Source organism: Hyla sarda, chromosome 10, assembly GCF_029499605.1.
Source record: "Hyla sarda isolate aHylSar1 chromosome 10, aHylSar1.hap1, whole genome shotgun sequence".
In the NCBI taxonomy this organism is placed as follows: domain Eukaryota; kingdom Metazoa; phylum Chordata; class Amphibia; order Anura; family Hylidae; genus Hyla; species Hyla sarda.
Window position 1 is genome coordinate 31,549,805 of NC_079198.1, and position 26,889 is coordinate 31,576,693.

The following is a 26,889-nucleotide window of genomic DNA, read 5'->3' on the forward strand; positions in this document are numbered from 1 at the left end:
GGATAATGTAAAAGGTCTAAGCTGGGAATGTAAGGGATACAGAGATGGTAGAGTCAGGTCCCTACAATAGAGGGGCACATAGGCCCGCCTATAGTAGGGGAAGAAAATCATATTGAAATATCAGTGTATAGATTCTAAGGCTATGTTCACATGGGTTAACGGAACCCATACACTGAACTTGCTGGGTGTTGTATGGTAAAAGAATAAATATAAAATTTTGCTTTTCCCCAGAAGAAAGAAAATAACCTTATACTTGCCAAACCAGAGTTTGATCTCCCCAAAAAAGTCACCCATCTGTAGACCAATGTTTTGGGTTCCTTGCCTCTTATCAGTTTTGTGCCAGGAAACTGGTTGGCCTACTAACTGGTACCCTACTCGGTCCTAATAAGGGGAAAGAACCCTGAAACAGCTGTCTACTGGTTGGTGATGTTTTCTTTTGGAGGAAATTCTGGTTTAGCTAGTATGAGGTATTTTTCTATTAATAATTCTGGTTGGCCTACTAATTGGTACCCTACTTGGTCCTAATAATTCCCTTTGAAAAGTCAGCAAATTTCAAAGCATATTATGTTCAACGGAGATTCTGAAGTCAAAGGGGCTTTACATTCCAGAAGAATTCTGTGTTTGGAGCTCACTGTAATTCCGTCTAAATTCCACTCAAACTCAACAAAATTAAAAAAAATTCTGCAGCAAGCTTTGCAAAATGGAATTTGAGCAGAATCACAGAATTTCCATCATGTTAACATAGCCTAGGAGTCAGTAAAAACATCAGGTTTATCAAGATAACACCAGTAGCATAAGAACATTAGCAAAACTTTTTAGACTTTTTATTGGACAAGTTGTTCTTCTTTACCCCATCTTGGGCAATTTATTTTTTGAGAATATAGCTCATTGAGTAAAGCTTTGTTCACACTTGTGTTGTTGTTTTTCTTCAGTAATTGAGACGACAATAAATTGTTGAATATGTTACATGTCCGATTACTACGGCACTCAATGCACCCCATTGATTTATAATGGATTTTGTTTCGTCATGGATTTTGTTTTGATGAAATGACTAGTACAGCGTTTTTCTTCCTGCCAAATCTGATGGACTCACCTTGTGGTGATTCTGCTGCTACCTAACTGGGTGTCCGTAGAACAATGTTTCCATACCAGGGTGCCTCCAACTGTTGCAAAACTACAACTTCCACATACCCCCACTGATTAGACTCTTATTGCCAATTCCAGTGTTCCTAACCAGGGTCCCTTCACCTGTTGTAAAACTACCCCTCGCGGTATGCCTGGACAGCCATAGGCTGTCTGGGCGTGCTGGGAGTGGTAGTTTTGCAACAGATGGAAGCAACCTGCTTGGGATACACTGCCCTAGAACCAAGCCAGGGGTTTTCCAGAAAACAGCAGCAGGAAGTGTAGGTACGGCAGTATTATTGGGGAAAGGGGGGCATTCAAAAATCACATCCATTATATAGATTATAGAATGCTTTACTTGCCCCTACACCTAGTTTATTTTAAGTGAGAATGGGGGTAGGGGTTCCCTGGGAGAGGAATTATTTTCAGGAGTTCACCTATGGTAGTAACATCAGGAACCCCTGTTCTGTGTTGAATATTACATAATATTTAAGTTCTACTTATGCAACCTCCTTGCCAAGATCTAGAGGGTGACAATGTTTCCCGTACGTTGCATGTGAACCCCAAGTACAGACAGATCATGAAAAAATTATTTTATAAAATAAAGAGTGTTTTTTCCCTTTTATTTCAAGTCAGTGTAAAATATGAGTTAGTGTTAAAATGTTCTAATTAAAAACAGATCCATCTGTGGAGGAAAGAGTTTGTCAGCAGCAATGTCCTTGGTCCTTAACTCTACAATTCATTCTATGTCCACTTTAGTCTCACATCATGCACTCAGCAATTTATATATATTCCTTGTGCCCGTCTGTGTCAAAATCACTGGTCTCTACGTCCACTCGTACGGTGTTGGATAGGTGGCTTTCTCTGTTTGATGACAGCAGTTTCTCCTACAGGAGTGAACATCTCCATCACTAAGGTTTTTTTCATGTCCTTCAAAATCCTCCTGTACAGACTCCCCATGGTGCCCCCTTTGGAAGTCCATTGCAAGGTCCAATGCATGGTAAAAGAAATATGTAACGAGTCTTTCTGGGTAAAAAGAACATGAACCAATACAAAAAAAATATATATAAAACTGAAGGCAGAGGGGACAGTTCAGAGAAAATTACCCGGCAACACAAGAGGGTAAGGTTTTAATACCAAGAAGGGAAAGATGAAGGGGTTTAGCACCCAAATCTCCTTGCCAAAAGAGGTTAAAGAGCACCAAGGCTCAGTCTTTATATAGTTCGTCTCTGTTAGTCATCTTTATAGCTTGGAGGGAAAAGGTAGGATAGCAAAAGGAATCTTCTAAGACACAACTTCTGTTCTGGAATAAGTATCATTCTCTTCTTGGGTTGCACTGATGAAGGATGTTCGCATGCTAGGAGAATACTGGTGGATTCCATGACGAGCGAGAAAGAAGAGAAAAGAAAGAATGATTTTAGATTGCACAGTTGTCTCAAAAACAAATAATAAGTAAAGGTTCACTGTAATAGAGACCCATGGAACAAGACCCCAATCTATAGATGACAGGGACATGGTGTACTGTATCTCTGATGTGTCGCCTCTCTATCTATTTATCTCCAAGGCTTATCTCAGGCTTCACAGGTTGACAGCAAAATAATGTTCAGCAGCACTCCAGTCAAAATTCTCCTACATTATCTCATATCTATCTATCTATCTATCTATCTATCTATCTATCTAACTATCTATCTATCTATCTATCTATCTATCTATCATCTAATCGATTCTATCCATTCATGTAAATGCATTGTGGGAATCTCCATGCAGTATTGTTGTATTGTCTTCTTGTCCCCATGAAATGTGTTTTATGTTTCCCCATCCAGTATTGTCTGCACGCAGTTCATCATCTCTCCTCTGCATGGTGTTCTCCATTTGACCTTGCTGGTACACACTGTCGATGTCCCTCCCATCTGTCACGTTGCCAGTTCTGCTCATTATGTGCTGCCTGATGTTGCTCTGCTAGATTGCATCTGAAGCGCTTTACAATCTGCACTCACCTGGTGATTTATGGAATAAAATAAACACTACAGCATATATTCTGCTGTGTTATAGTATAAACATTAAAGGGGTACTTCGTTGTAAACATCTTATCCCCTATCCAAAGGATAGGGGATAAGAAGTTAGATTGTGGGGGTCCTGCTGCTGGGGACGCCCACGATCTCCGGCGTGGCACCCCGTCATTTGGTGCCCGGAACGAACTCCGCTCCATGTCCAATGACTGGCAATGACGACTGCCACGCCCCCTCCATTCACGTACTAGCCATCATGCCCCCTCCCATTGACATGAATGGAGGGGCGTGGCGTGACATCACAAACGCGGAAGCTACAGGCTTTCATGTTCCTGATGCTGCCGCTGCTAGCCTGGAGATCGTGGGGGTGGCAGGAGCAGCAGAGTACCCTTTTAAAGCCAAGCTCTATTTAAAACCCTAGGTGTCCAACATAAAAAGTCTACTACGGTTTTATGTCTGGGTGAAAAACCGGATACAACCTGTATAAGTTTTTTTTTTTTTTTTTAAATGGTGGTCAATGGGAACCGTAGAGAACCGTATGTGTGTATGGTTCCATCCGGTTTGCACAATATGGTTTTGCAGTTTTCACATGCGCAGTGCACACAGAAAGTTCTTCCCACAAATAGAACAAGAAGAACTTTATTTAATTAAGGACAAACATAAAACCGTATCCGTTTTTTCTTCAAAAAACTTATTAAACCGTATCCAGTTTCAAACCGTATATGGTTTAAAACCGTACAGAGGTATATACGGTTGTATACGGTTCGGTCCGGTTTTGAGACATACGTCTCGGGAACTGTATTGCAAAAACGAGATGTGAATGCAGCCTAAGAGGTATAAAGAAACCTACAGTAACCCTTTGTGGAGACTTCCAGCTAATCTTATGGGACAAACATTGCTCCCTGGGAAAGGAGATGTAAATAATCTCCCTCTCAAAGGAGGAAGCTGGCTTTCAAGCGCCACTTATAGGAGATAGTTCCCTGTAAGGCAGTGTTTCCCAACCAGTGTGCCTCCAGCTATTGCAAAACTACAACTCCCAGCATGCCCGGACAGCCGTTGGCTGTCCGGGCATGCTGGGAGTTGTAGTTTTGCATCAGCTGGAGGCACACTGACACAGACTCAAAACTTTATATTAATGGGGCTGTGCTAGTAAATACAGTAACAAAATAATATTTTTTATTTGACAGACATGTGTGAATTTATATACGGACATTGTGTTTCAATGGGGGGGGGGGGGGACTCCTCTCTTCATCAGGTCATGATGAAGAGGTGAGTCCCGATGAAGAGACATCTGTCCAGTCATCTATCCAGATGAATGGACAGATGTCTCAAATATTTCTGTAAGCTTTATCGACAAGATGGCTCAGAAAAAAAAATGTTACACAAGAAAATACCTAAAATCACTGCCAAACGAGAAACCTGTTCACTACGGCAGAGATATCCATTTTCTATTGTTACATTGGTGTTTCCGTGACCAGCTACCTGTGAAGCTTAACTCTATCAGTAGCTACTAGGATGAACGCGAAAATAGCTTCAAGCTGTTTTCCCAAGATGACAACTGATCACCTATCTACGTGAAAGTGATGAGTGTCTGATCAGTGGTGGTCCAAACTCTGAGACACTCACCGATTATGTGAATGATGGTCCTGAGTGCCCCTGTTTGAATGGAGTAGTAGTTGGGTATTAACACTTGTCATTCAAAGTCTATGAGACTGCCAAAGATAGTCAAGCACCGCAATAGGGTTTTTCTTTTGGCAGTCCCATAGTCTCATTTGGAGTGTGCATTCTTACTCCATTTAAAAGGAAGCACTCAGGATCCCCATGTTTATGATGGCTCCAGCAGAAAGACCCCCTATCTGTTGGCAGGTGATCAGTTGTCATCTTGAAACAACTCCTTTAGGCTAAGTTTCCACTTTTTTTTTATTTATTTTTTTCTGGCAGTTTTTGGAATACTGCCACTGCAGTTTTTGAGCCAAAGTCAGAAGTGGATCCATAAGGGAGGGTGTAAGTCCTTTATATGTCCTATTCCTTTTGAATGGAAGGAGTGCAGGGTGTCTCTGGCAGGAGGCTTCCCCAAAAATGCCGACAGTGCTGGAGAGCTTCACTGGTACTGGTGAAATAGAACTGCAGACTGTAGAATTAAAATCCAATAGGTATTTATTAGCTATGATAAAGGTAACAGAAAACAAAAAACAGGGGGGGGGGGGGGATAGCAATCTTGTACGGACTACACGTTTCAAAAGGTATCCCTTTCTTCCTCAGGTCTCGAGCTAACGGTACCAGCTAACGGTACCAGCTAACGGTACCAGCAGTAACCTGCTCCTGCAGAACATCCACGGCCAGCGGAGAAGATCCAGTAGCAGAGGAGACCTCCAGCGGCATCGGGATTCTGCCTATCTAATGCTCTTTTTAGCAAAGGTAAAGGCACCATCAAGGCGCCATCTCTGTGTTTTTTCTTTCCATATATATCCTATTCCTTTTGAATACACCTCTGGCTTTGGCTCAAAAATTGCAGTGGCAGATATCCAAAAACTGCCAGAAAAAAACAAGTGGAAACTTAGCCTTAGGCCACATTCACACGGGAAATCTGTAAGCGGAATCCGGCGGGAAAATTCAGCTCAAAAATTCAGTTGCAGCAGAGTCTCATTGTTTTTCAATGGGAATCCACTGGGAAATGCATTGCCGCCTATAGAGACGGTGCATTTCTAAGCGGTTCTAGTGCCGAATCAGTCGACGATAAGACCGTGCAGACATTGCTGCCCCCATAGACGGCAATGTCTGTGGAGCAGATTCTGCCTGAAAAATGAACAAGTTTCCTCTTTTGGCAGGGGAATTTCTGTGGCGAAATGTCAGCTGCTGAAATTCCGTAATGTGCAATATACAGTGGAATCCCATTGCCAGCAATAAGATTCTGCCATATTGGAATTTCTGACCGAAATTCCGTAGTGTGAACCCGGCCTATAGGCTAGTAAATCAATCTGTCCCTCTTCTAAATCTATCATTCTAAATGCTTCACTAGGTGAGGTTTACTATATACAGAGTTATACAGATAATATACAGTGGGGGATTTGGACCTTTGTATCAGAACAGTACATTTTAGTCACCTATGGTGCAGTTATGGTGCAGTTTCTGGACTTAAGACTGCAACCTGCAAAAGTTTGGTAAATAGGTGTAAAATGAGTCACAACCAGTAGGCCCTATTCACACTATGGAGATTCCACAAAGATATTCCACACAAAATATGCTTGCAGCAGCCTCTCATTTATTTCAAGGGGATTCTGCTGCACAGTTTAAACTTCCGACGGATTCTAACGGAAGATTAACAATGTTCCAGCTGAGAAGTGCCGGGCGGTGTGCATCCCCTGAGGAAATTCAGCGATGACAAATAACTTCTACAAAATATGCTTTTGCTGCTATGGAGCCATTTTAACCATTACATTATTAGGAATCTTAAGGTACTATGTGGAGTTCTCCAATATATTTTCATGGTTTCTTAAAGGGCGCATTTCTGCTCTAATAATCTAGAAAGCAATAAAAAAAAAAAAAAACACTAGCAGTATACTTACTTACCGAAGGGGGCGGGGACTGCCTGTCAATCAAGGGGACGTTTTCATATCGAGGATTGCCACTGAACAAACCGCTTTGATTCCTGGATGGAGAATAAAGGGGAGACACAAAAGCTCATAACAGGAAAAACATCCATTTATGAATGAGGGCATGTTCCATCTATGTAATGACGTGCTGTATCTAATATCTATACTGGGCTCGGGTATCTTTTTTACATTTCAATGTGCATAATGTAAAGCTTGTAATCCCAAAAATATACATAAAACTATATATGATGCAAAGTTACCTATCACACCCATTGACTAAGGGGACTACTATTACACATGGGGATGGGAAAGGGTTAAAGATTTTGCATTGGGGCTTTAAATAATGCTGACCATACACATGAAAAATCTGCTGATTTCTGTAGGACCAGCTAACCATCTAAAGTGTAAGGTGGCCTCATCTCGCCTGATGATTTCAGGGAAGAGAAAGATCACACAATGAGGTTTTTAACTGCCCAAAACTGGTGCCAGAAAGTTAAAGGGGTACTCCGGTGAAAACCTTTTTTCTTTTAAATCAACTGGTGGCAGAAAGTTAAACATATTTGTAAATTACTTCTATTAAAAAATCTCAATCATTCCAGTACTTATTAGCTGCTAAATGCTACAGAGGAAATTCCTTTCTTTTTGGAACACTGATGACATCACGAGCACAGTGCTCTCTGCTGACATCTTCTGTCCATTTTAGCAACCGTGCAGAGCAGATGTATGCTAAGGGCAGCATGGTGGCTCAGTGGTTAGCACTGCTGCCTTGCAGTGCTGGGGACTTGGGTTCAAATCCCACTAAGGACAACAATAAATAAAGAGTTATTATTATTATAATAACATCAGCAGAGAGAATTGTGCTCGTGATGTCATCAGAGAGCATTCCAAAAAGAAAATAATTTCCTCTGTAGTATTCAGCAGCTAATAAGTACAGGAAGGATTAAGATTTTTTAATAGAAGTAATTTACAAATATGTTTAACTTTCTGCCACCAGTTGATTTAAAAGAAAAAAGGTTTTCACCGGAATACTCCTTTAAACCAATTTGTAAATTACTTCTATTTAAAAATCTTCATCCTTCCAGTACTTATCAGCTGCTGTATGCTCCACAGGAAGTTGTATTTCTTTCTGGATTTATTTTCTGTCTGACCACAGTGCTCTCTGCTGACACCTCTGTCCATGTCAGGAAATGTCCGGAGCAGGAGCAAATCCCTATAGCGAACCTAGTTCCTGACATGGACAGAGGTGTCAGCAGAGAGCACTGTGGTCAGACTGAAAAGAACTCCAGAAAGAAATACAACTTCCTGTGGAGCATACAGCAGCTGATAAGTACTGGAAGGATGAAAATTTTTAAATAGAAGTAATTTACAAATTTGTATAACTTTCTGGCACCAATTGATTTAAAACAATAAATAAAAATATTCCACCGGAGTACGGGTTATTCCTATCTGAAGAAGTTATAAAAATCTGATCTATGGGGGTGGACTGCCAGGACCCCCACCAATCCAAAGAATTAAAAAATGTCCCTGGAATGAACACAGCATGTGCGTGGCCGGCTCATCGTTCGGAAAATATTTGAAAAATGAACAGAACACAGGCTGTGTTCATTCTGGCGACAATTATGTGCCCAATTTAATGATCATTGGGGCCCCAATGATCAGACCCTACCGAACCTGTGAATAAGGGATAACGTCTTCAGATAAGAATACCCCTTTAAGTTGCCACCACAGCAGACTGGCAGCATCTTTCTCCCCTATTTCTATTGAGGATGTATGCATGCTTGCCCAAACTGAGTGTGCATGTGTATGAGGGGTTGTCAGGAAAGATGTTGATGAGAGATGTGTGTTTGGTTTACATCAGTCTTGCGTGTATGGTCAGCTTTAGCCTCGGTAAAGAATACTTCAGATTGACTATTATGGGAGAGAAGGGGTGTTTCTGTCTCAATATAGAAATATCATACAAGTCAACTCTTCCTAATTCTTCTAGTTATACGCAGTCATTTTCTTATTGTGCTAACATTCAGTGCAGAGCACAGCAGCGTTAGACTGCGGGTCTCTCTGCAGGCATAACATATGAAGATTTTTAATTTTGCTTAAAAATGATAATGGCTTTTTTTTTTTTCAGGAAAAAAAAAAGCCCCCATGTGGCTGCCGGCCTGTGTCTGCGGCTACTCACATGTACTGTGAGACGGGGGCGTTGGAAATAGGCGGGGCCGAGACCCGCAGGCTGTTGTGGCTGCCGCAGCTACTGCTGTAACTATAGAAACTGGGCAGGTGAGGTCTGCCTGCCGTGCGCAGCATCTCTCTACGTGCCTGGGGGTTAAAAGGGTCGTCCTCGTCCATATCATCATAATCCAGGTCCCTGGAACAAAGCAAAAATAGTTTTTTATTACTATATATTACAAACCAAATGAAAATGAAATTTTTTTATAGATGTTAAAATATAATTTAAAACAAATTTGCATAAATCAATAGTAAAACCAAATATAACAAACTCTGTATATCCTATCGAAAAAATATCCTTCTCAGCTGATTGCGACTAAGGGAAATTGGACTTAAGCAGAATGAAAGACAGGTTTTAAGTTGCACTGAGATCAGGTAACACTGCCCATACAAGTCTATAGAGAGGGGAGGGGCCAAGGGGATGAGTGAAAAGGAGAGGCACAGACTCTGCTTCCTGCTTCATTCACAGGTTAGACCAACCAGGGTGACTCCAACTGTGGCAAAACTACAACTCCCGGCATGCCCAGACAGTCTTTGTAGTAAATATCCTGCAAAATCTTTACATCTATGTAATTTACAGGGTATATTTCCCACAGAATCCCCAACATATACTTTATTGGTATTCTACAGACACAAGAGTGACTGCAGAATCACAGACAGCAGAAGAAACAAAAACGGAACTTATTCCAAGCGCCAGATCCCTTGAGGTAGTCAGTTCATACAACACAGACGCTGACGCGTCAGCGTCTGTGTTGTATGAACTGACTACCTCAAGGGATCTGGCGCTGGGAATAAGTTCCGTTTTTGTTTCTTTTGCTGCCTATACCATTACCGGACCAGACGCTGCCTGGGATCGGGGGAATCAAGCTGCAGGATCCCATTCTATGATATATGCGATATCAGATGTTGCTCTGAGCGCAACACCACAGGGTGAGTGTTATTACCAGCATCTCCCTACCTGTGCCTAACGTACTTCACCAGGGGCGCTATTGTGTTCCTTTTTTTTCTCTTTGCACAATCACAGAGGAAGCCTGGCTGTGACTGTCATTGTGACCGACATATTACCATACTGTCACTCAGCGATTCAGCGATGTGCGCACACAAATCTGCTAGAACCTGGGTCACACTGGGCACACTGCCCACCAGAGGAGATCATGGCAGGAAGACTCGCCATCATCAGGTCTGCACATAACAGCCCTCTTATGTAAGTGGAGGGAGTTTATATATGTATATTGACCCTGAATGGAAAAATTAGTTTATATATTGGCCTTGCATATGTATGTGTGTATGTGAGGGGGGGGGGGGGGGGGGGAGTTGGAATGCCCTTTATTTATATTGCACAGGGAGAGTCATAAAAAAATCGCAAAAAACAATGGTGGATTTCTGTTAGAATTGTAATGGATCTTAAGGCTCTTGGAACAAAACAAGCAAACAAAAACAATGCTAGTGCCACAATATTCGAAATACAGTGGACATCAATGGGGTTGTCCCTATAACTGACTCCCAGATAGATGGATAGCATCTGACTGCTGGGACCTCACCAATCCCTTGGTGGGAGTGGCAGTGTGGATACTCAACCACTGCTCTATTCACAATTTGACTGCCAAAGATAGCTTTTTGCTGTGCTTGGCTATTTTCTGCTTTCGTTTTTGATGGTGGTCCCAGTGGTCAGTTAGGTACTTATGGCCCCTTCTACATGGACCAGTTATCAGGTAAGTGAGAGTTCTTGGGAACCTAAACTGGAATACAATGAAACCAATCTTAAGTGTCCCTGCACACAGACTGGACAGTGCCAGACTATGTAGGCATACATCCTACTAACAAAAGGGATGGTGACATCCTACTAACTACTAACAAAAGGGATGGTGACATCCTACTAACTACTAACAAAAGGGATGGTGACATCCTACTAACTATTAACAAAAGGGATGGTGACATCCTACTAACTACTAACAAAAGGGATGGTGACATCCTACTAACTACTAACAAAAGGGATGGTGACATCCTACTAACTACTAACAAAAGGGATGGTAACATCTAGTACATTTTTCTATCATATATTTCTAAGACTAACAGTGGTGTTGGCACAACACAACAAGAACACAACAAGATGCCCTAGAATTGTCAATTCATTGAGCATACCACAGCTTATACTACTGGTATTTGATAACCAGACATGTCAGGAGAGCGGACACGCCCCCTTTAAACACCAGGGGTACAATAATTTAGCATTACTTTAACATTGCTTTATCTAAGAAGATAACTAATGAGTCATATACCAAAATCTAAATTACAATCCAAGGTTCCTGTGTGACCTTGGTTTGTCCTATAATGCTCTACATATGCTTAAAACTACATTGCCATTCATCCTTTAATCTAATAATCCCAGTCTGCATTAATAAAGCAATCTGGGAGATGACTGCATGCACTTTCATTTATTAGATAAAGAATATCTGGGTAATGGTAGTCAGTCACGCCATGAATCGGGGCAGTGCTAACCACGCCAACCATGAATCGAGTAGAATGGCAGTGTACAGATAAAGAATGTCATGAAAGTCAAGCAAGTCCCTGGGCACTACCTACCTGTTCTGAAACCGTTTCCATGCACGGGGAAGACTGCATATAGCAGCAGTAAAAGAGAGAGCCGAAAGAAAAGAGAATAGTAACAGAAATAGGATTCCTTCCATGCCGTCATAACATAGTCCTTTGAGAGCATCCACATAATCCTGAAAAGAAAAATCAGAAATTCAACACAAACACACATACAGTATACGCACACACACATGTAGTATACGCACACACACATACAGTATACGCACACACACATACAGTATACGCACACACACAGTATACGCACACACATACAGTATACGCACACACATACAGTATACGCGCACATGTTTTGTGCTTCTGATTCTTTAAACAGATAATATTTATTATAATTATTAATATTATTATTGTTACATACATAAATACAATGTACATACAATAAATCTTCCATACATTTCCATAAAGGGGTTGTACTGGATAAAAAGAAACATGGCTCAGTTTTCCCTGCCCATAGATTGTGTGTGGTATTACTGCTATTACAGTCATATTTATTTGTGTAAGCTGTGGCGCGCCAGAGCTCTAAGATTTAAAGGGCCAGTCCGCCCGTAATTATGTCTTGCACCTGCACCTTTTGTTATAAGTACCTGCACCTCTCACATACCCCTGCCGGATCTTTGTTAGCCTTGTGCCATAGAGAAAGCTAATTCTGTGTTTGCTCTGCCGTGTCCAGGCCCTCTGCTCCATGTTCTGACTCTGCTCCAGTGCCGCCTGCCAATTGACCTCCTGCTACGTTTTCTGACCACGCACCTCTGCCACCAGCCCTGACGTCCTGCTATCCAGACCACATCTTGCCGAATCCCTCCTGTGCCTCGCATCACCTCAGCCACCTGTGTGGTCAAATCGTGCCAGGGGTAGCACCTTAGACTCCGCTCCCTGGCATGGCCCGCATCATCTGCCACACAGGTACAGCGGATCCACTAACTCCGTGCGTGTCCTGCCTGCTGCCGTGAGTCTTACAGCCTTCAGATTCACCCAGTATGTTGTTGATGCAGTCAGGGAAGAGTATGCATCACTCACTTCAGATACCCTGCATTTCACGAAGAGCGGGTGTTCCTGGTGGCTATTTGGCAATCATATCCAGCTAAGAAAGTGTGGTTACCAGAAAATGTAAGTTTCTCTCTCTCATGAAGTCTAATAGAATTGAGGCTGGGGTGCTCCACAACCACCATAGTCTTCAGTGGAGAGGGCCATGTGGTGCCACCTTTTTCACATGTAAATACAATACAGGTCACATGGGATTAGGGCCCCCGCCAACCTTAATTCAGACCTGCTCAATATAGGTTACTTGTCATCAGGAGGCATTTGTTTCCAATGGAAAGAGACTCCACTGTCAGTGGCCAACCTCTCAGAAAACAAGATGCTCAGACAGTTAAAATCCAACAGTCCAATTCATATTTCCCTGGGTGTTGGGGGAGAGTTGTATATGGACAAGGTATGCCTAAAGTGTACCTGTCATTTACAAAAAAATGTTTGATATAATGTAGCTAATACTATTATATGTATATTTGTAATATGTATTGATTAAAAAATGTGTATATTTTTGGGTGAAAAAATGCTGTCCTTGCAGCTATTCCCTGTATGTCTCTGTGAGGAGACCAAATACAGCGAGGGCAGGACAATCAGGGCTCTGTGCAGGTTCCTGGCTTGTCAATCATCCTGATGTATGAGCTAGGGGCGAGTCACAGAGCCTTACTGCACAGAGCCCTGCTTGTCCTCTGTGTACAGAGCCCTGCTTGTCGTCAGTGTACAGAGCCCTGCTTGTCCCCGGTGTACATAGCCCTGCTTGTCCTCTGTGTACAGAGCCCTGCTTGTCGTCAGTGTACAGAGCCCTGCTTGTCGTCAGTGTACAGAGCCCTGCCTGTCCTCAGTGTACAGAGCCCTGCCTGTCCTCAGTGTACAGAGCCCTGCTTGTCCTTAGTGTACAGAGCCCTGCTTGTCCTCAGTGTACAGAGCCCTGCTTGTCCACAGTGTACACAGCCCTGCTTGTCCTCAGTGTACAGAGCCCTGCTTGTCCTCAGTGTACAGAGCCCTGCTTGTCCTCAGTGTACAGAGCCCTGCTTGTCGTCAGTGTACAGAGCCCTGCTTGTCGTCAGTGTACAGAGCCCTGCTTGTCCTCAGTGTACAGAGCCCTGCTTGTCCTCAGTGTACAGAGCCCTGCTTGTCCTCAGTTTACAGAGCCCTGCTTGTCATCAGTGTACAGAGCCCTGCTTGTCCTTAGTGTACAGAGCCCTGCTTGTCCTCAGTGTACAGAACCCTGCTTGTCCTCAGTGTACAGAGCCCTGCTTGTCCTCACTGCACAGAGCCCTGCTTGTCCACCCACTCTCTCTGTATTTGGTCTCCTTACAGAGACACACAGGCAATAGCTGTAGGGACAAAATTATACAAATTTTTTAATCCAATGTATATTACAAATATACATATAATGGTATAATCTACATTATATTAAAAGTTTTTTGTTAACGACAGGTACACTTTAACCACTTAAGCACATAGGGTGTATGGGTATACCCTGGCTCCATGGTACTTAAGGACCCAGGGGGTAGCTGTACGCCCATGGGAATTCCGGTCCCCGCCGCTCACAGGTAGGGATCGGCGATCTGCATCAATTTCGGGTCATACGGGTCTCTGGTGACATGGAAAATGAGGGGGATCGGGGCTGTCCAAGACATCCCCGATCCCCCTGAAGCGACAGGAGTGAGGTGGCAAGGGTGCCACCCCTCCTATCCCTTCTATTGGTCGGTCAGAAGCCGACCAATAGCAGATCGGCGGCAGGGGGAGGTTAAAGTTCAGTTTCGGTTTCCCCCCTCTGCCCACCCACGGTAGTCCGGGCAGAACTGTGCTGTAACCGGCAGTCACTTACTGGTGGCGGCAGGAGACGATGAGGTGCGGCTCCCTGGTGCAGACTACAGAAGCCAGTGAGTTGTTGCCTAGCAACATCTGGAAGGCTACAGTTTGGAGACCACTATACAGTGGTCTCTAAACTGTAGCCCTCCAGTTTTGCAAAACTTCAACTCCCAGCATGCCCAGACAGCTGTTTGCGGTGGGGGGGGGTTAAAGTTCGGTTTCCTCGCTCTGCCCACGCACGGTAGACCGGGCAGAACTGGGGATCTGTGCTGTGACCGGCAGTCACTTACCGGTGGCGGCGATGAGATGTGGCTCCCTGGTGCAGACTACGGAAGTCGATGAGTTGTTGCCTAGCAACATCTGGAAGGCTACAGTTTTGAGACCACTATTTGTTTGCTGTTTGGGCATGCAGGGATTTGTAGTTTTGCAATATTTGGAGGGCTACCGTTTGGAGATTACTGTGCAGTGGTCTCTAAACTGTGGCCCTCTAGATCTTGCAAAACTACAACGCCCAGCATGCCCACAAAGAAGTTTGCTGTCTGGGCATGCTGGGGTTTGTAGTTTTGCAACATCTGGAGGGCGACAGTTTGGAGATCACTGTGCGGTGGTTTCTTAGCCGTGGCCCTCTAAATCTTGCAAAACCACAACTACCAGCATGCATGAACAGCAAATGGCTGTCTGGGCATACTGGGAATTGTAGTTGCGTACCTCCAGCTGTTGCATAACTACATCTTCCAGAATGCCCTTCGGCCATCAGTACATGCTGGGAGTTGTAGTTTTGCAACAGCTGGAGGCACACTGGTTGGAAAATACTGAGTTAGGTAACAGAACCTAACGGAAGGATTTCCAACCAGTGTGCCTCGCGCTGTTGAAAAAGTACAACTCCAAGCATGCCCAGGTCTGTCAATGCATGCTGGGAGTTGTAGTTTTGCAACAGCTGTAGGTTTGCCCCCCCCCAATTTGACTGTACAGGGTACAGTGAGTTTCCTGCTCTAAGTTTGAGCTGCGGCAGCGCAAACTCCTAGGGGGAAACTCACTGTAAACCCCCGCCAGTGCGAATGTACCCTAAAAACACTACACTAACACATAATAAAGGGTAAAACACTACATATACACCCCCTTACACTGTCCCCCCCCCCCAATAAAAATGAAAAAATGTATCGTACGGCAGTGTTTCCAGAACGGAGCCTCCAGCTGTTGCAAAACAACTCCAAGCATTTCTGGCCTAAATTGGTGATTTGCACAGGGGTGGCTGATTTTACAGCGGTTCTGACATAAACGCAAAAAAATAAATAACCACGTGTAACCCTATTTTGCAAACTACACCACTCACTGAATGTAACAAGGGGTACAGTGAGCCTTAACACCCCAGAGGTGTTTGATGAATTTCCTAAAATTGGATGGAAAAAAAAAATTTCAACAAAAATGCAGGTGTTACCCTAAATATTAAATTTTCGCACGGGAAAATAGGAAATAAAAAATGGAAACCCCATTTCTTCTGAGTATATGAATACCCCATATCTGGATGTAAAATGCTCTGCCAGTGAATTACAATGCTAAGAAGAGAGTGAGCACCATTGGGCTTTTGGAGATAAAATTTGAAGAAAATTGAAGCCCCCATAGTGCCATAACAATGGACACCCCCATTTGTGACCCCATTTTGGAAACTACACCCCTCATGTAATGTAATAAGGGGTAGAGTGAGCATTTATGCCCCACAGGTGTCTGACAGATTTTTGAAACAATGCTCCATGAAAATGAAATATGTAATTTTTCATTTGCACAGCCCACTGTTCCAAAGATCTGACAAATGCCAGTGGGGTGTAAATGCTCCCTCTACCCCTTATTAAATTCTGTGAGGGGTGTAGTTTCTAAAATGGGGTCACATGTGGGGGGGTCCACTGTTCTGGCACCACGGGGGGGCTTTGTAAACGCACATGGCCCCCAACTTCCATTCCAAATAAATTCTCTCTCCAAAAGCTCAATGGCACTCCTTCTCTTCTGAGCATTGTAGTTCGCCCATAGAGCACTTCACGTTCACACATAGGGTATTTCCATACTCAGAAGAAATGGGGTTACACATTTTGGGAGGCATTTTATCCTAAAATATACTAAAAAGATTTTTCATTTATTCATCCGACTTTAACGAAAAGTCATCAAACACCTGTGGGGTGTTAAGGCTCACTGTACCCCTTGTTACATTCCTTGAGGGTGTAGTTTCCAAGATTGTATAGGGGCTTCCTAAATGCGACATGCCCCCCAATAACCATTTCAGCAAAATTCACTCTCCAAAATCCCATTGTCGCTACTTCCCTTTTAAGCCCTCTAGTGCATCCACAGAGCATTTTACATCCACATATGAGGTACTTCCTTACTTGAGAGAAATTGGGTTACACATTTCTCCTATTACCCCTTGTAAAAATTCAAAAACTTGGTCCACAAGAACATGTGAGTGTAAAAAATGAAGATTTAGAATTTTCTCCTTCACTTTGCCGCTATTCCTGTGAAACACCTAAAGGGTTAACAAACTTTCTGAATGTCATTTTGAATACTTTAAGGGGTGCAGTTTCTATAGTGGGGTCATTTATAGGGTCTTTCTAATATGAAAGCCCTTTAAATCCACTTCAAAACTGAACGGTCCATGAAAAATTCAGATTTAGAAAATTTCGTGAAAAATTTGAAAATTGATGCTGAACTTTGAAGCCCTCTGATGTCTTCCAAAAGTAAAAAAAAAATGTCAACTTTACGATGCCAACATAAAGTAGACATATTTTATATGTGAATCAATATAAAATTTATTTGGAATGTCTATTTTCCTTACAAGCAGAGAGCATAAAAACTAGAAAAATGCTACATTTTCAAATTTTTCATGAAATTTTGGATTTTTTACCAAGAAATGATGCAAGTATTGACGAAAATTTACCACTATGATAAAGTATAAAATGTCACGAAAAAACAATCTCGGAATCAAATTTATAAGTAAAAGAATTCCAGAGTTATTAATGCTTAAAGTGACAGTGGTCAGATGTGCAAAACATGCTCTGGTCCTTCAGGGGTTAAAGGGGTATTCCAGGCAAAAAGATTTTAGCCCCTATTCAAAGGATAGGGGATAAGATGGCTGATCGCGGCGGGCCTGCTGCTGAGACCCCCGCGATCTCCCAGCAGCACCCGCATTCTATGCTGAATCTCCAGTTTCTGAAACCTCTGGGTTTCCGGGACTGGGGACGTGACATCACGCCACGCCCCCTCCATTCATGTCTATGGGAGGGGGCGTGATGGCCATCACGCCCCCTCCCATAGACTTGAATGGAGGGGGCGTGGATGACGTCACGTCCCCAGTCCCTGAAGCCCGGAGGTTTCCGAAACTGGAGATTCAGCATAGAATGGAGATCGCGGGGGTCTCAGCAGCGGGACCCCTGCGATCAGACATCTTATCTCCTATCCTTTGGATAGGGGATAAAATATTTTTGCCCGGAATACCCCTTTAAAGGGGTACTCCACCCCTAGACATCTTATCCTCTATCCAAAGCATAGGGGATAAGATGTCTGATCGCGGGGGTCCTGCCACTGGGGACCCCCGCATTCTACCATGCGGCACCCACTGTAACGGCTTCCTGAACCGCTGGAGGCCCCCAGGCTAATACCATCCCGACTTTCATGCCCCCTCCCATAGACTTGCGTTGAGGGGGCGGGTGTGAAGTCACACGGGAGAGGAGTCGTGACGTCATGATCTAACGTCCCCGTGGTCGGGATGGTATTAGCCTGAGGGCCTCCAGCGGTTCCGGAAGCCGTTACAGGTGGGTGCCGCATGGTAGAATGCGGGGGTCCCCAGCAGCGGGACCCCCGCAATCAGACATCTTATCCCCTATCCTTTGGATAGGGGATAAGATGTCTAGGGGTGGAGTACCCCTTTAAGGAGACAGAGAACAGCCTCTAGGAAGATTTACACAAACTGTTTCTGAATCTGCTTTATCAATGGTCCATATAAATGTACAGCACTATAAGGTCATGTTATTTTCATGCATTGCCCAAGAAATAATGTAAGTATTGTGTTTAAATAATACATTTAGGCTTTTCTTACCTTATGGAGCCCCCGACAGTTCAACAGAGCTATTAGATGATGGAAGTTCCCCTCTGTTGTATTGAGCATGGCTTGCACCTCTAGTAAGTGTCTCTGGATAGTAAAGAGATGACACTCACTTAAAATATTGTCATTTTATTGCTTCCCAAAATCAGGAACATCGCTGTTGTTGAGAGGCTAAGGTCATATATGGACAATACATCAGATATGAAAAATGCAGGTGTCCTAACTACTGTATATATTCTATAGTGTGAAGAGATGTTTCATCCATAGCTAAATAAAGGAAACCATTCTGATAATGTTAAAATGTTGTACAGTTTAGAAACGCGTCAGGCTTCTGTACTAGTCTCATAGGCCCATATAGTGCACAGTACCAAACAGCGCCCTGTTTATCTGGCCCACATTATTACATCAGATGGCCTGCGCAGCACTGAGCACACCACCCAAGTCAGTAATGCCCCATTCTTCTGACACATCCGTAACTTAGCCAGTGAAAATGGAAGATAAGAGCAAATATGAGGTTGAAACTGACAGCTAGTCAAAATATGTGCTCTTGCAACCATTGCTAAATATATGTATAAAACACCTTCACAATAGCCTGAAAATGCATTTAGTAATATGTAAGAAAATATGGATGTGCCAATGTCAATGATGGTATCCAACCATGGGGGCAATAAAAACACAGGGTCAGTTATCAAAGCCCTTATCGGGCTTTATTTTTGTGAAGTCGTGGCGCGCACCATTTGCCACATTTCTCCGGAGTATATGACTTTTTTTTTTTGCACTTGCAAATCCACTGGTCATTTTTGCAACATAATATAGTTATGTTATATGTTATGTTATATGCTATAGTTTCATTACAGAAGTAGCAAACACAGTGATGTCACAGTACAGGGATAAATATAGTGATGTCATAATACAGGGATAAATATAGTGATATCACAGTGCAGGGAAAAATATAGTGATGTCACAGTGCAGGGGAAAATATAGTGACGTCACAGTGTAGGGAAAAATATAGTGATGTCACAGTGAAGGGGAAAATATAGTGATGTCACAGTGCAGGGAAAAATATAGTGACGTCACAGTGTAGGGATAAATATAGTGATGTCACAGTGCAGGGAAATATATAGTGATGTCACAGTGCAGGGAAAAATATAGTGACGTCACAGGGCAGGGGTAAATATAGTGATGTCACAGTGCAGGGATAAATATAGTGATGTCACAGTGCAGGGATAAATATAGTGATGTCACAGTGCAGGGATAAATATAGTGATGTCACAGTGCAGGGGTAAATATAGTGATGTCACAGTGCAGGGGTAAATATATTGATGTCACAGTGCAGGGGTAAATATAGTGATGTCACAGTGCAGGGGTAAATATAGTGATGTCACAGTGCAGGGGTAAATATAGTGATGTCACAGTGCAGGGGTAAATATAGTGATGTCACAGTGCAGGGGTAAATATAGTGATATCACAGTGCAGGGGTAAATATAGTGATATCACAGTGCAGGGATAAATATAGTGATATCAACGTGCACAGATATATATAGTGATGTCAGTGCAGGGATAAATATAGTGATGTCACAGTGCACAGATAAATATAGTGATGTCAGTGCAGGGGTAAATATAGTGATATCACAGTGCAGGGGTAAATATAGTGATGTCACAGTGCAGGGGTAAATATAGTGATGTCACAGTGCAGGGGTAAATATAGTGATGTCACAGTGCAGGGGTAAATATAGTGATGTCACAGTGCAGGGGTAAATATAGTGATGTCACAGTGCAGGGGTAAATATAGTGATATCACAGTGCAGGGGTAAATATAGTGATATCACAGTGCAGGGATAAATATAGTGACATCAATGTGCACAGATATATATAGTGATGTCAGTGCAGGGATAAATATAGAGATGTCACAGTGCACAGATAAATATAGTGATGTCAGTGCAGGGGTAAATATAGTGATATCACAGTGCAGGGGTAAATATAGTGATGTCACAGTGCAGGGGTAAATATAGTGATGTCACAGTGCAGGGATAAATATAGTGATATCACAGTGCAGGGGTAAATATAGTGATATCACAGTGCAGGGGTAAATATGGTGATGTCACAGTGTAGGGGTAAATATAGTGACATCACAGTGCAGGGATAAATATAGTGATGTCACAGTGCAGGGGTAAATATAATGATATCACAGTGCAGGGGTAAATATAGTGATGTCACAGTGCAGGGGTAAATATAGTGATGTCACAGTGCAGGGATAAATATAGTGATGTCACAGTGCAGGGGTAAATATAGTGATGTCACAGTGCAGGGGTAAATATAGTGATGTCACAGTGCAGGGGTAAATATAGTGATGTCACAGTGCAGGGGTAACAATAGTGATGTCACAGTGCAGGGATAAATATATTGATGTCACAGTGCAGGGGTAAATATAGTGATGTCACAGTGCAGGGATAAATATAGTGATGTCAGTGCAGGGGTAAATATAGTGATGTTACAGTGCAGGTGTAAATATAGTGATGTCACAGTGCAGGGGTAAATATAGTGATGTCACAGTGCAGGGATAAATATAGTGATGTCACAGTGCAGGGATAATTGTAGTGATGTCAAAGTGCAGGGATAAATATAGTGATGTCACAGTGCAGGGGTAAATATAGTGATGTCAGTGCAGGGGTAAATATAGTGATGTCACAGTGCAGGGGTAAATATAGTGATATCACAGTGCAGGGATAAATATAGTGATGTCACAGTGCAGGGATACATATAGTGATATCACAGTGCAGGGGTAAATATAGTGATATCACAGTGCAGGGGTAAATATAGTGATATCACAGTGCAGGGGTAAATATAGTGATGTCACAGTGCAGGGGTAAATATAGTGACGTCACAGTGCAGGGATAAATATAGTGACGTCACAGTGCAGGGATAAATATAGTGATGTCACAGTGCAGGGGTAAATATAGTGATATCACAGTGCAGGGGAAAATATAGTGATGTCACAGTGCAGGGGTAAATATATTGATGTCACAGTGCAGGGATAAATATAGTGATGTCACAGTGCAGGGGTAAATATAGTGATATCACAGTGCAGGGGTAAATATAGTGATATCACATTGCAGGGGTAAATATAGTGATATCACAGTGCAGGGGTAAATATAGTGATGTCACAGTGCAGGGGTAAATATAGTGATGTCTCAGCACAGGGATAAATATAGTTATAACAAAAATTGAGAAACAGAAACATAGCTGCACATCCACCATTTGCATTTTGATTTACTTACTTCTCCGCCCTTTGGCAGGGAGCACATGGTAGGTGTTCACACTGGTGCTCGGTGGCGGCCATTGTTACTATGATGCTGTGGGGTTGTGTGTCCCGGAGCCAGGGCCTTGGTCGAGCAGCAGTGGGGCTTTCTGGCCACTGGGTCCTTCCCCCTGTGGGCTTGGTGTTGCAGAGACAGTGGTCACCACCTGGTGCTATGCCAATGTTAGGTTAGGGATCCACTCTGACTAGGTGGCCTTTATGTGGCAAGAGGGCTTGTACTTTAAAAAAAATATATACTAACAACCTGTTAGTTTTTTTTAAATTATGCTGAGAAGCAAGAAGATCAAAATACAAATGGTGGATGTGCGGCTTTGTTTCTCTATTTTTGTTGTAATATAGTTATTTTACAGTACAGAAGTAACAAACACTGTTATGTCACAGAACAGAGATAATATGCACAGTGATTTCACAGTACAGGAATAATATGCACAGTGATGTCACAGTACAGGAATAATATGCACAGTGATGTCACAGTACAGAGATAATAAGCACAGTGATGTCACAGTACAGGGATAATATACAGTGATGTCACAGTACAGGGATAATATACACAGTGATGTCATAGTACAGGGATAATACACACACAGTGATGTCACAGTACAGGGATAATACACACAGTGATGTCACAGTACAGGGATAGTACACACAGTGATGTCACAGTACAGAGATAATAAGCACAGTGATGTCACAGTACAGGGATAATATACAGTGATGTCACAGTACAGGGATAATACACACAGTGATGTCACAGTACAGGGATAATACACACAGTGATGTCACAGTACAGGAATAATACGCACAGTGATGTCACAATACAGGGATAATACACAGTGATGTCACAGTACAGGGATAATACACACAGTGATGTCACAGTACAGGAATAATACGCACAGTGATGTCACAATACAGGGATAATACACACAGTGATGTCACAGTACAGGGATAGTACACACAGTGATGTCACAGTACAGAGATAATATGCACAGTGATGTCATAGTACACGGATAATACGCACAGTGATGTCACAGTACAGGGATTATACACACAGTGATGTCACAGTACAGGGATTATACACACAGTGATGTCACAGTACAGGGATAATATACACAGTGATGCCACAGTACAGGGATAATACACACAGTGATGTCACAGTACAGGGATAATACACACAGTGATGTCACAGTACAGGGATAATACACAGTGATGTCACAATGCAGGGATAACAAACAGTGATGTCACAGTACAGGGTTAATATGCAAAGTGATGTCACAGTACAAGGCCAATAATTACAGTGATGTCACAATACAGGGATAATAAAAATGATGTCACAGGACATGTATAATAAACACATTGATGATTAACTACAGGGTGGGCCATTTATATGGATACACCTTAATAAAATGGGAATGGTTGGTGATATTAACTTCCTGTTTGTGGCACATTAGTATATGTGAGGGGGGAAACTTTTCAAGATGGGTGGTGACCATGGCAGACATGAAGTCGGCCATTTTAAATCCAACTTTTGTTTTGTCAATAGGAAGAGCGTCATGTGACACATCAAACTTATTGGGAATTTCACAAGAAAAACAATGATGTGCTTGGTTTTAACGTAACTTTATTCTTTCATGAGTTCTTTACAAGTTTCTGACCACTTATAAAATGTGTTCAATGTGCTGCCCATTGTGTTGGATTGTCAATGCAACCCTCTTCTCCCACTCTTCACACACTGATAGCAATGCCGCAGGAGAAATGCTAGCACAGGCTTCCAGTATCCGTAGTTTCAGGTGCTGCACATCTCGTATCTTCACAGCATAGACAATTGCCTTCAGATGACCCCAAAGATAAAAGTCTAAGGGGGTCAGATCGGGAGTCCTTGGGGGCCATTCAACTGGCCCACAATGACCAATCCACTTTCCAGGAAACTGTTCATCTAGAAATGCTCGGACCTGACACCCATAATGTGGTGGTGCACCATCTTGCTGGAAAAACTCAGGGAACGTGCCAACTTCAGTGCACAAAGAGGGAAACACATCATCATGTAGCAATTTTGCATATCCAGTGGCCTTGAGGTTTCCATTGATGAATAATGGCCCCACTATCTTTGCACCCCATACCATAAATTTTTGTGTTCCAACAGTCTTGGAGGGATCTATCCAATGTGGGTTAGTGTCAGACCAATAGCAGTGGTTTTGTTTGTTAACTTCACCATTCTCATAAAAGTTTGTGTCACGATTCGGCTACCTGGATGTGGATCCTCTGTGTCAGCGAGGGATTGGCGTGGACCATGTCGGTGGACCGGTTCTAAGATGCTACTGGTATTCACCAGAGCCCGCCGCAAAGCCGGATGGTCTTGCTGCGGCGGTAGCAACCAGGTCGTATCCACCGGCAACGGCTCAACCTCGCTGACTGCTGAGAAGGCGTGGGACAGAAGGACTAGGCAGAGACAAGGTCAGACGTAGCAGAAGGTCGGGGCAGGCGGCAAGGTTCGTAGTCAAATGGAATAGCAGAAGGTCTGGAACACAGGCTTTGGACAACACTAAACGCTTTCACTGGCACAAGGCAACAAGATCCGGCAAGGAAGTGCAGGGGAAGTGAGGTAATATAGCCAGGGAGCAGGTGGAAGCTAATTAGGCTAATTGGACCAGGCACCAATCATTGGTGCACTGGCCCTTTAAATCTTAGAGAGCTGGCGCGCACGCGCCCTAAGGAACGGAGCCGCGCGCGCCAGGACATGACAGCCAGGGGCCGGGACAGGTGAGTAACTTGGGATGCGATTCGCGAGCGGGCGCGTCCCGCTATGCGAATCGCATCCCCGCCGGCAATGTCAGTGCAGCGCTCCCGGTCAGCGGGTCTGACCGGGGCGCTGCAGAGAGAGACGCCGCGAGCGCTCCGGGGAGGAGCAGGGACCCGGAGCGCTCGGCGTAACAGTTTGCCTCATCACTGAACAAAATCTTCTGCGTAAACTGAGGGTCCTGTTCCAATTTTAGTTTTGTCCATTCTGCAGCACCTGAAACTACGGATACTGTAAGCCTGTGCTAGCATTTCTCCTGCGGTGTATATAGTAGTATATAGCAGTGTATACGGATACTGGAAGCCTGTGCTAGCATTTCTCCTGCGGTGTTGCTATCAGTGTGTGAAGAGTGGGAGAAGAGGGTTACATTTACAATCCAACACAATGGGCAGCACATTAAACACATTTTATAAGTGGTCAGAAACGTGTAAATAACTCATGAAAGAATAAAGTTATGTTAAAACCAAGCACATCATTGTGAAATTCCCAATAAGTTTGATGTGTCACATGACCCTCTTCCTATTGAAAAAAACAAAAGTTGGATTCAAAATGTCCGACTTCAAAATGGCCACCATGGTCACCACCCATCTTGAAAAGTTTCCCCCCTCACGTATACTAATGTGCCACAAACAGGAAGTTAATATCACCAACCATTCCCATTTTATTAAGGTGTATCCATATAAATGGCCCACCCTGTACATGCAACATTAACACATCAAAGCACAGGGATAGTATGTTGTGATGTCACAGTAAACAGATAAACATAGTGATGTCATAGTGTATGCATGCATAGTAAACAAAGTCAGTCCACAGTACAGGAATACTAAACACAGTGATCTCACAGTACATGGATAATAAACAGGGATGTCATAATTCCAGGAAAATAGACACAGTAATGTAACTGTATGGGCATTATAAACATGGGAGTAATAATCACAATGATGTCACAGAACAGGCATAATATACACAGGATCCTAATACAATGATAATGCACACAGTAATATTACAGTATTTAACAATGGTACATGGGGCACAGTGGCTATTGCTTCTCCCTATCTGGTGTCCTCTGCTCTGAAATCAGAGTTCATTGAGAATGAACAGAGGCCTAGCACCTGCCGTAGAACAATCATTATCTGCATGTAATCGAAATATGTGATATGTTGCAGAAGGCCAAAGAACAATTTCAGTAGTCTACATCTAAGGACAGCTATTGTTTTAAAGGGGTGATCCAGAATTAGAAAAACAGCTAATTTCCTCTAAAAACAGCACCACATCTGTCCTCAGGTTGTGTGTGGTATTACAATGACAGGTGTGGTCCTGGTCCTGTGGTCAGCTCTGTTTTTTCTAATTCTGGATAACCCCTTTAATAGAACCCTCATTGGCACTATTACTATACAGTATCTATAGGGCTCTTAATCAGTACCAACTTACCTCTGCTGCTGGAAACTGTGGTATAGCTTCCCTTTCCAATCCATGAAGCTGAGGGTGGATGTTGGAGAGGGCTCTCTGTGACATGGTCAGCCTCTGTATACAAAAAGGAGTGTGAATGTGTGTATGGGTATATGGGTCACCATGTCAGGAATTTATATAAAACATACATTGTCTTTGGACATGTGTCTTTAGAAAGGACTTCAAACCACGGGCACAAAGCCTTTCAATTGATTGAGCTGTGTGGAGGCTCAGTAAGTTCCGATCATGACATTGTGCAGCCCTTGGCCCATGTTGAAGGGCCTTACAGGGGTTATCCAGGAACAGAAAAGAGCTAATTTCTTTTAAAAAACATTCCCAGTCTGTCTCCAGGTTGGGTGTGGTTCTGCAGCTCAGTTCCATTGAAGTAAATGAAGCCAAGTTGTAATACCACACACAACCTGGAGACAGACGTGGCACAGTTTTTGAAAGAAATTAGTTCTGTTTTTCTATTCCTGGATAGCCCCTTTAAGCCAACCAGTCATCCTTACCTACTGCCCCGCCCCACCCATACTGTTTCACTAAACACTGAGTAACAAGCTTCAGTTGCATCCCCCACCTTCCCCTCTCATTCTTGTCTTTTAAATGTTATATACTATTAGTTCGGTGAACATTAGACCTCATTCCGTTCAAATATGTAATGTACAAAGTAAGGAGCTCAGTTATTCTTGTAGGCCGGTCATTCATTGTTGGTTAGCCATTCAGCTTTTCTGTCTTTCAGGGCGTCTCTCACAAGCTGTTTTGGCATTTTGTTTTCTCATTGTTGCAGTCTACGTGCCCTTTCTTCTTTACATTCTTTAGTTCATCTTGCGACACATTTATTTTAA

At 43.1% G+C, this 26,889-nt stretch overlaps 1 protein-coding gene across 4 annotated transcripts in view; it reads right to left on the reverse strand.

Annotated features, from left to right (window-relative positions):
• Positions 1-1,374: 1,374 nt before the first annotated feature.
• The window catches only part of TTYH1 (tweety family member 1), a 175,387-nt gene continuing 149,872 nt past the window's right edge, over positions 1,375-26,889 (reverse strand). Inside the window, exons 9-14 of one of the 4 annotated variants that reach the window (XM_056542163.1) lie at positions 26,027-26,119; positions 18,480-18,572; positions 11,528-11,670; positions 8,898-9,083; positions 6,698-6,780; positions 1,375-2,490 (exon numbers count right to left, since the gene is read on the reverse strand). In XM_056542163.1, coding sequence (XP_056398138.1) covers positions 2,480-2,490; positions 6,698-6,780; positions 8,898-9,083; positions 11,528-11,670; positions 18,480-18,572; positions 26,027-26,119 — 609 coding nt within the window. In that variant the 3' untranslated portion in view covers positions 1,375-2,479. The remainder of the gene's footprint in view (positions 2,491-6,697; positions 6,781-8,897; positions 9,084-11,527; positions 11,671-18,479; positions 18,573-26,026; positions 26,120-26,889) is intronic. The other 3 variants (XM_056542162.1, XM_056542165.1, XM_056542164.1) reach the window with 3 other exon arrangements.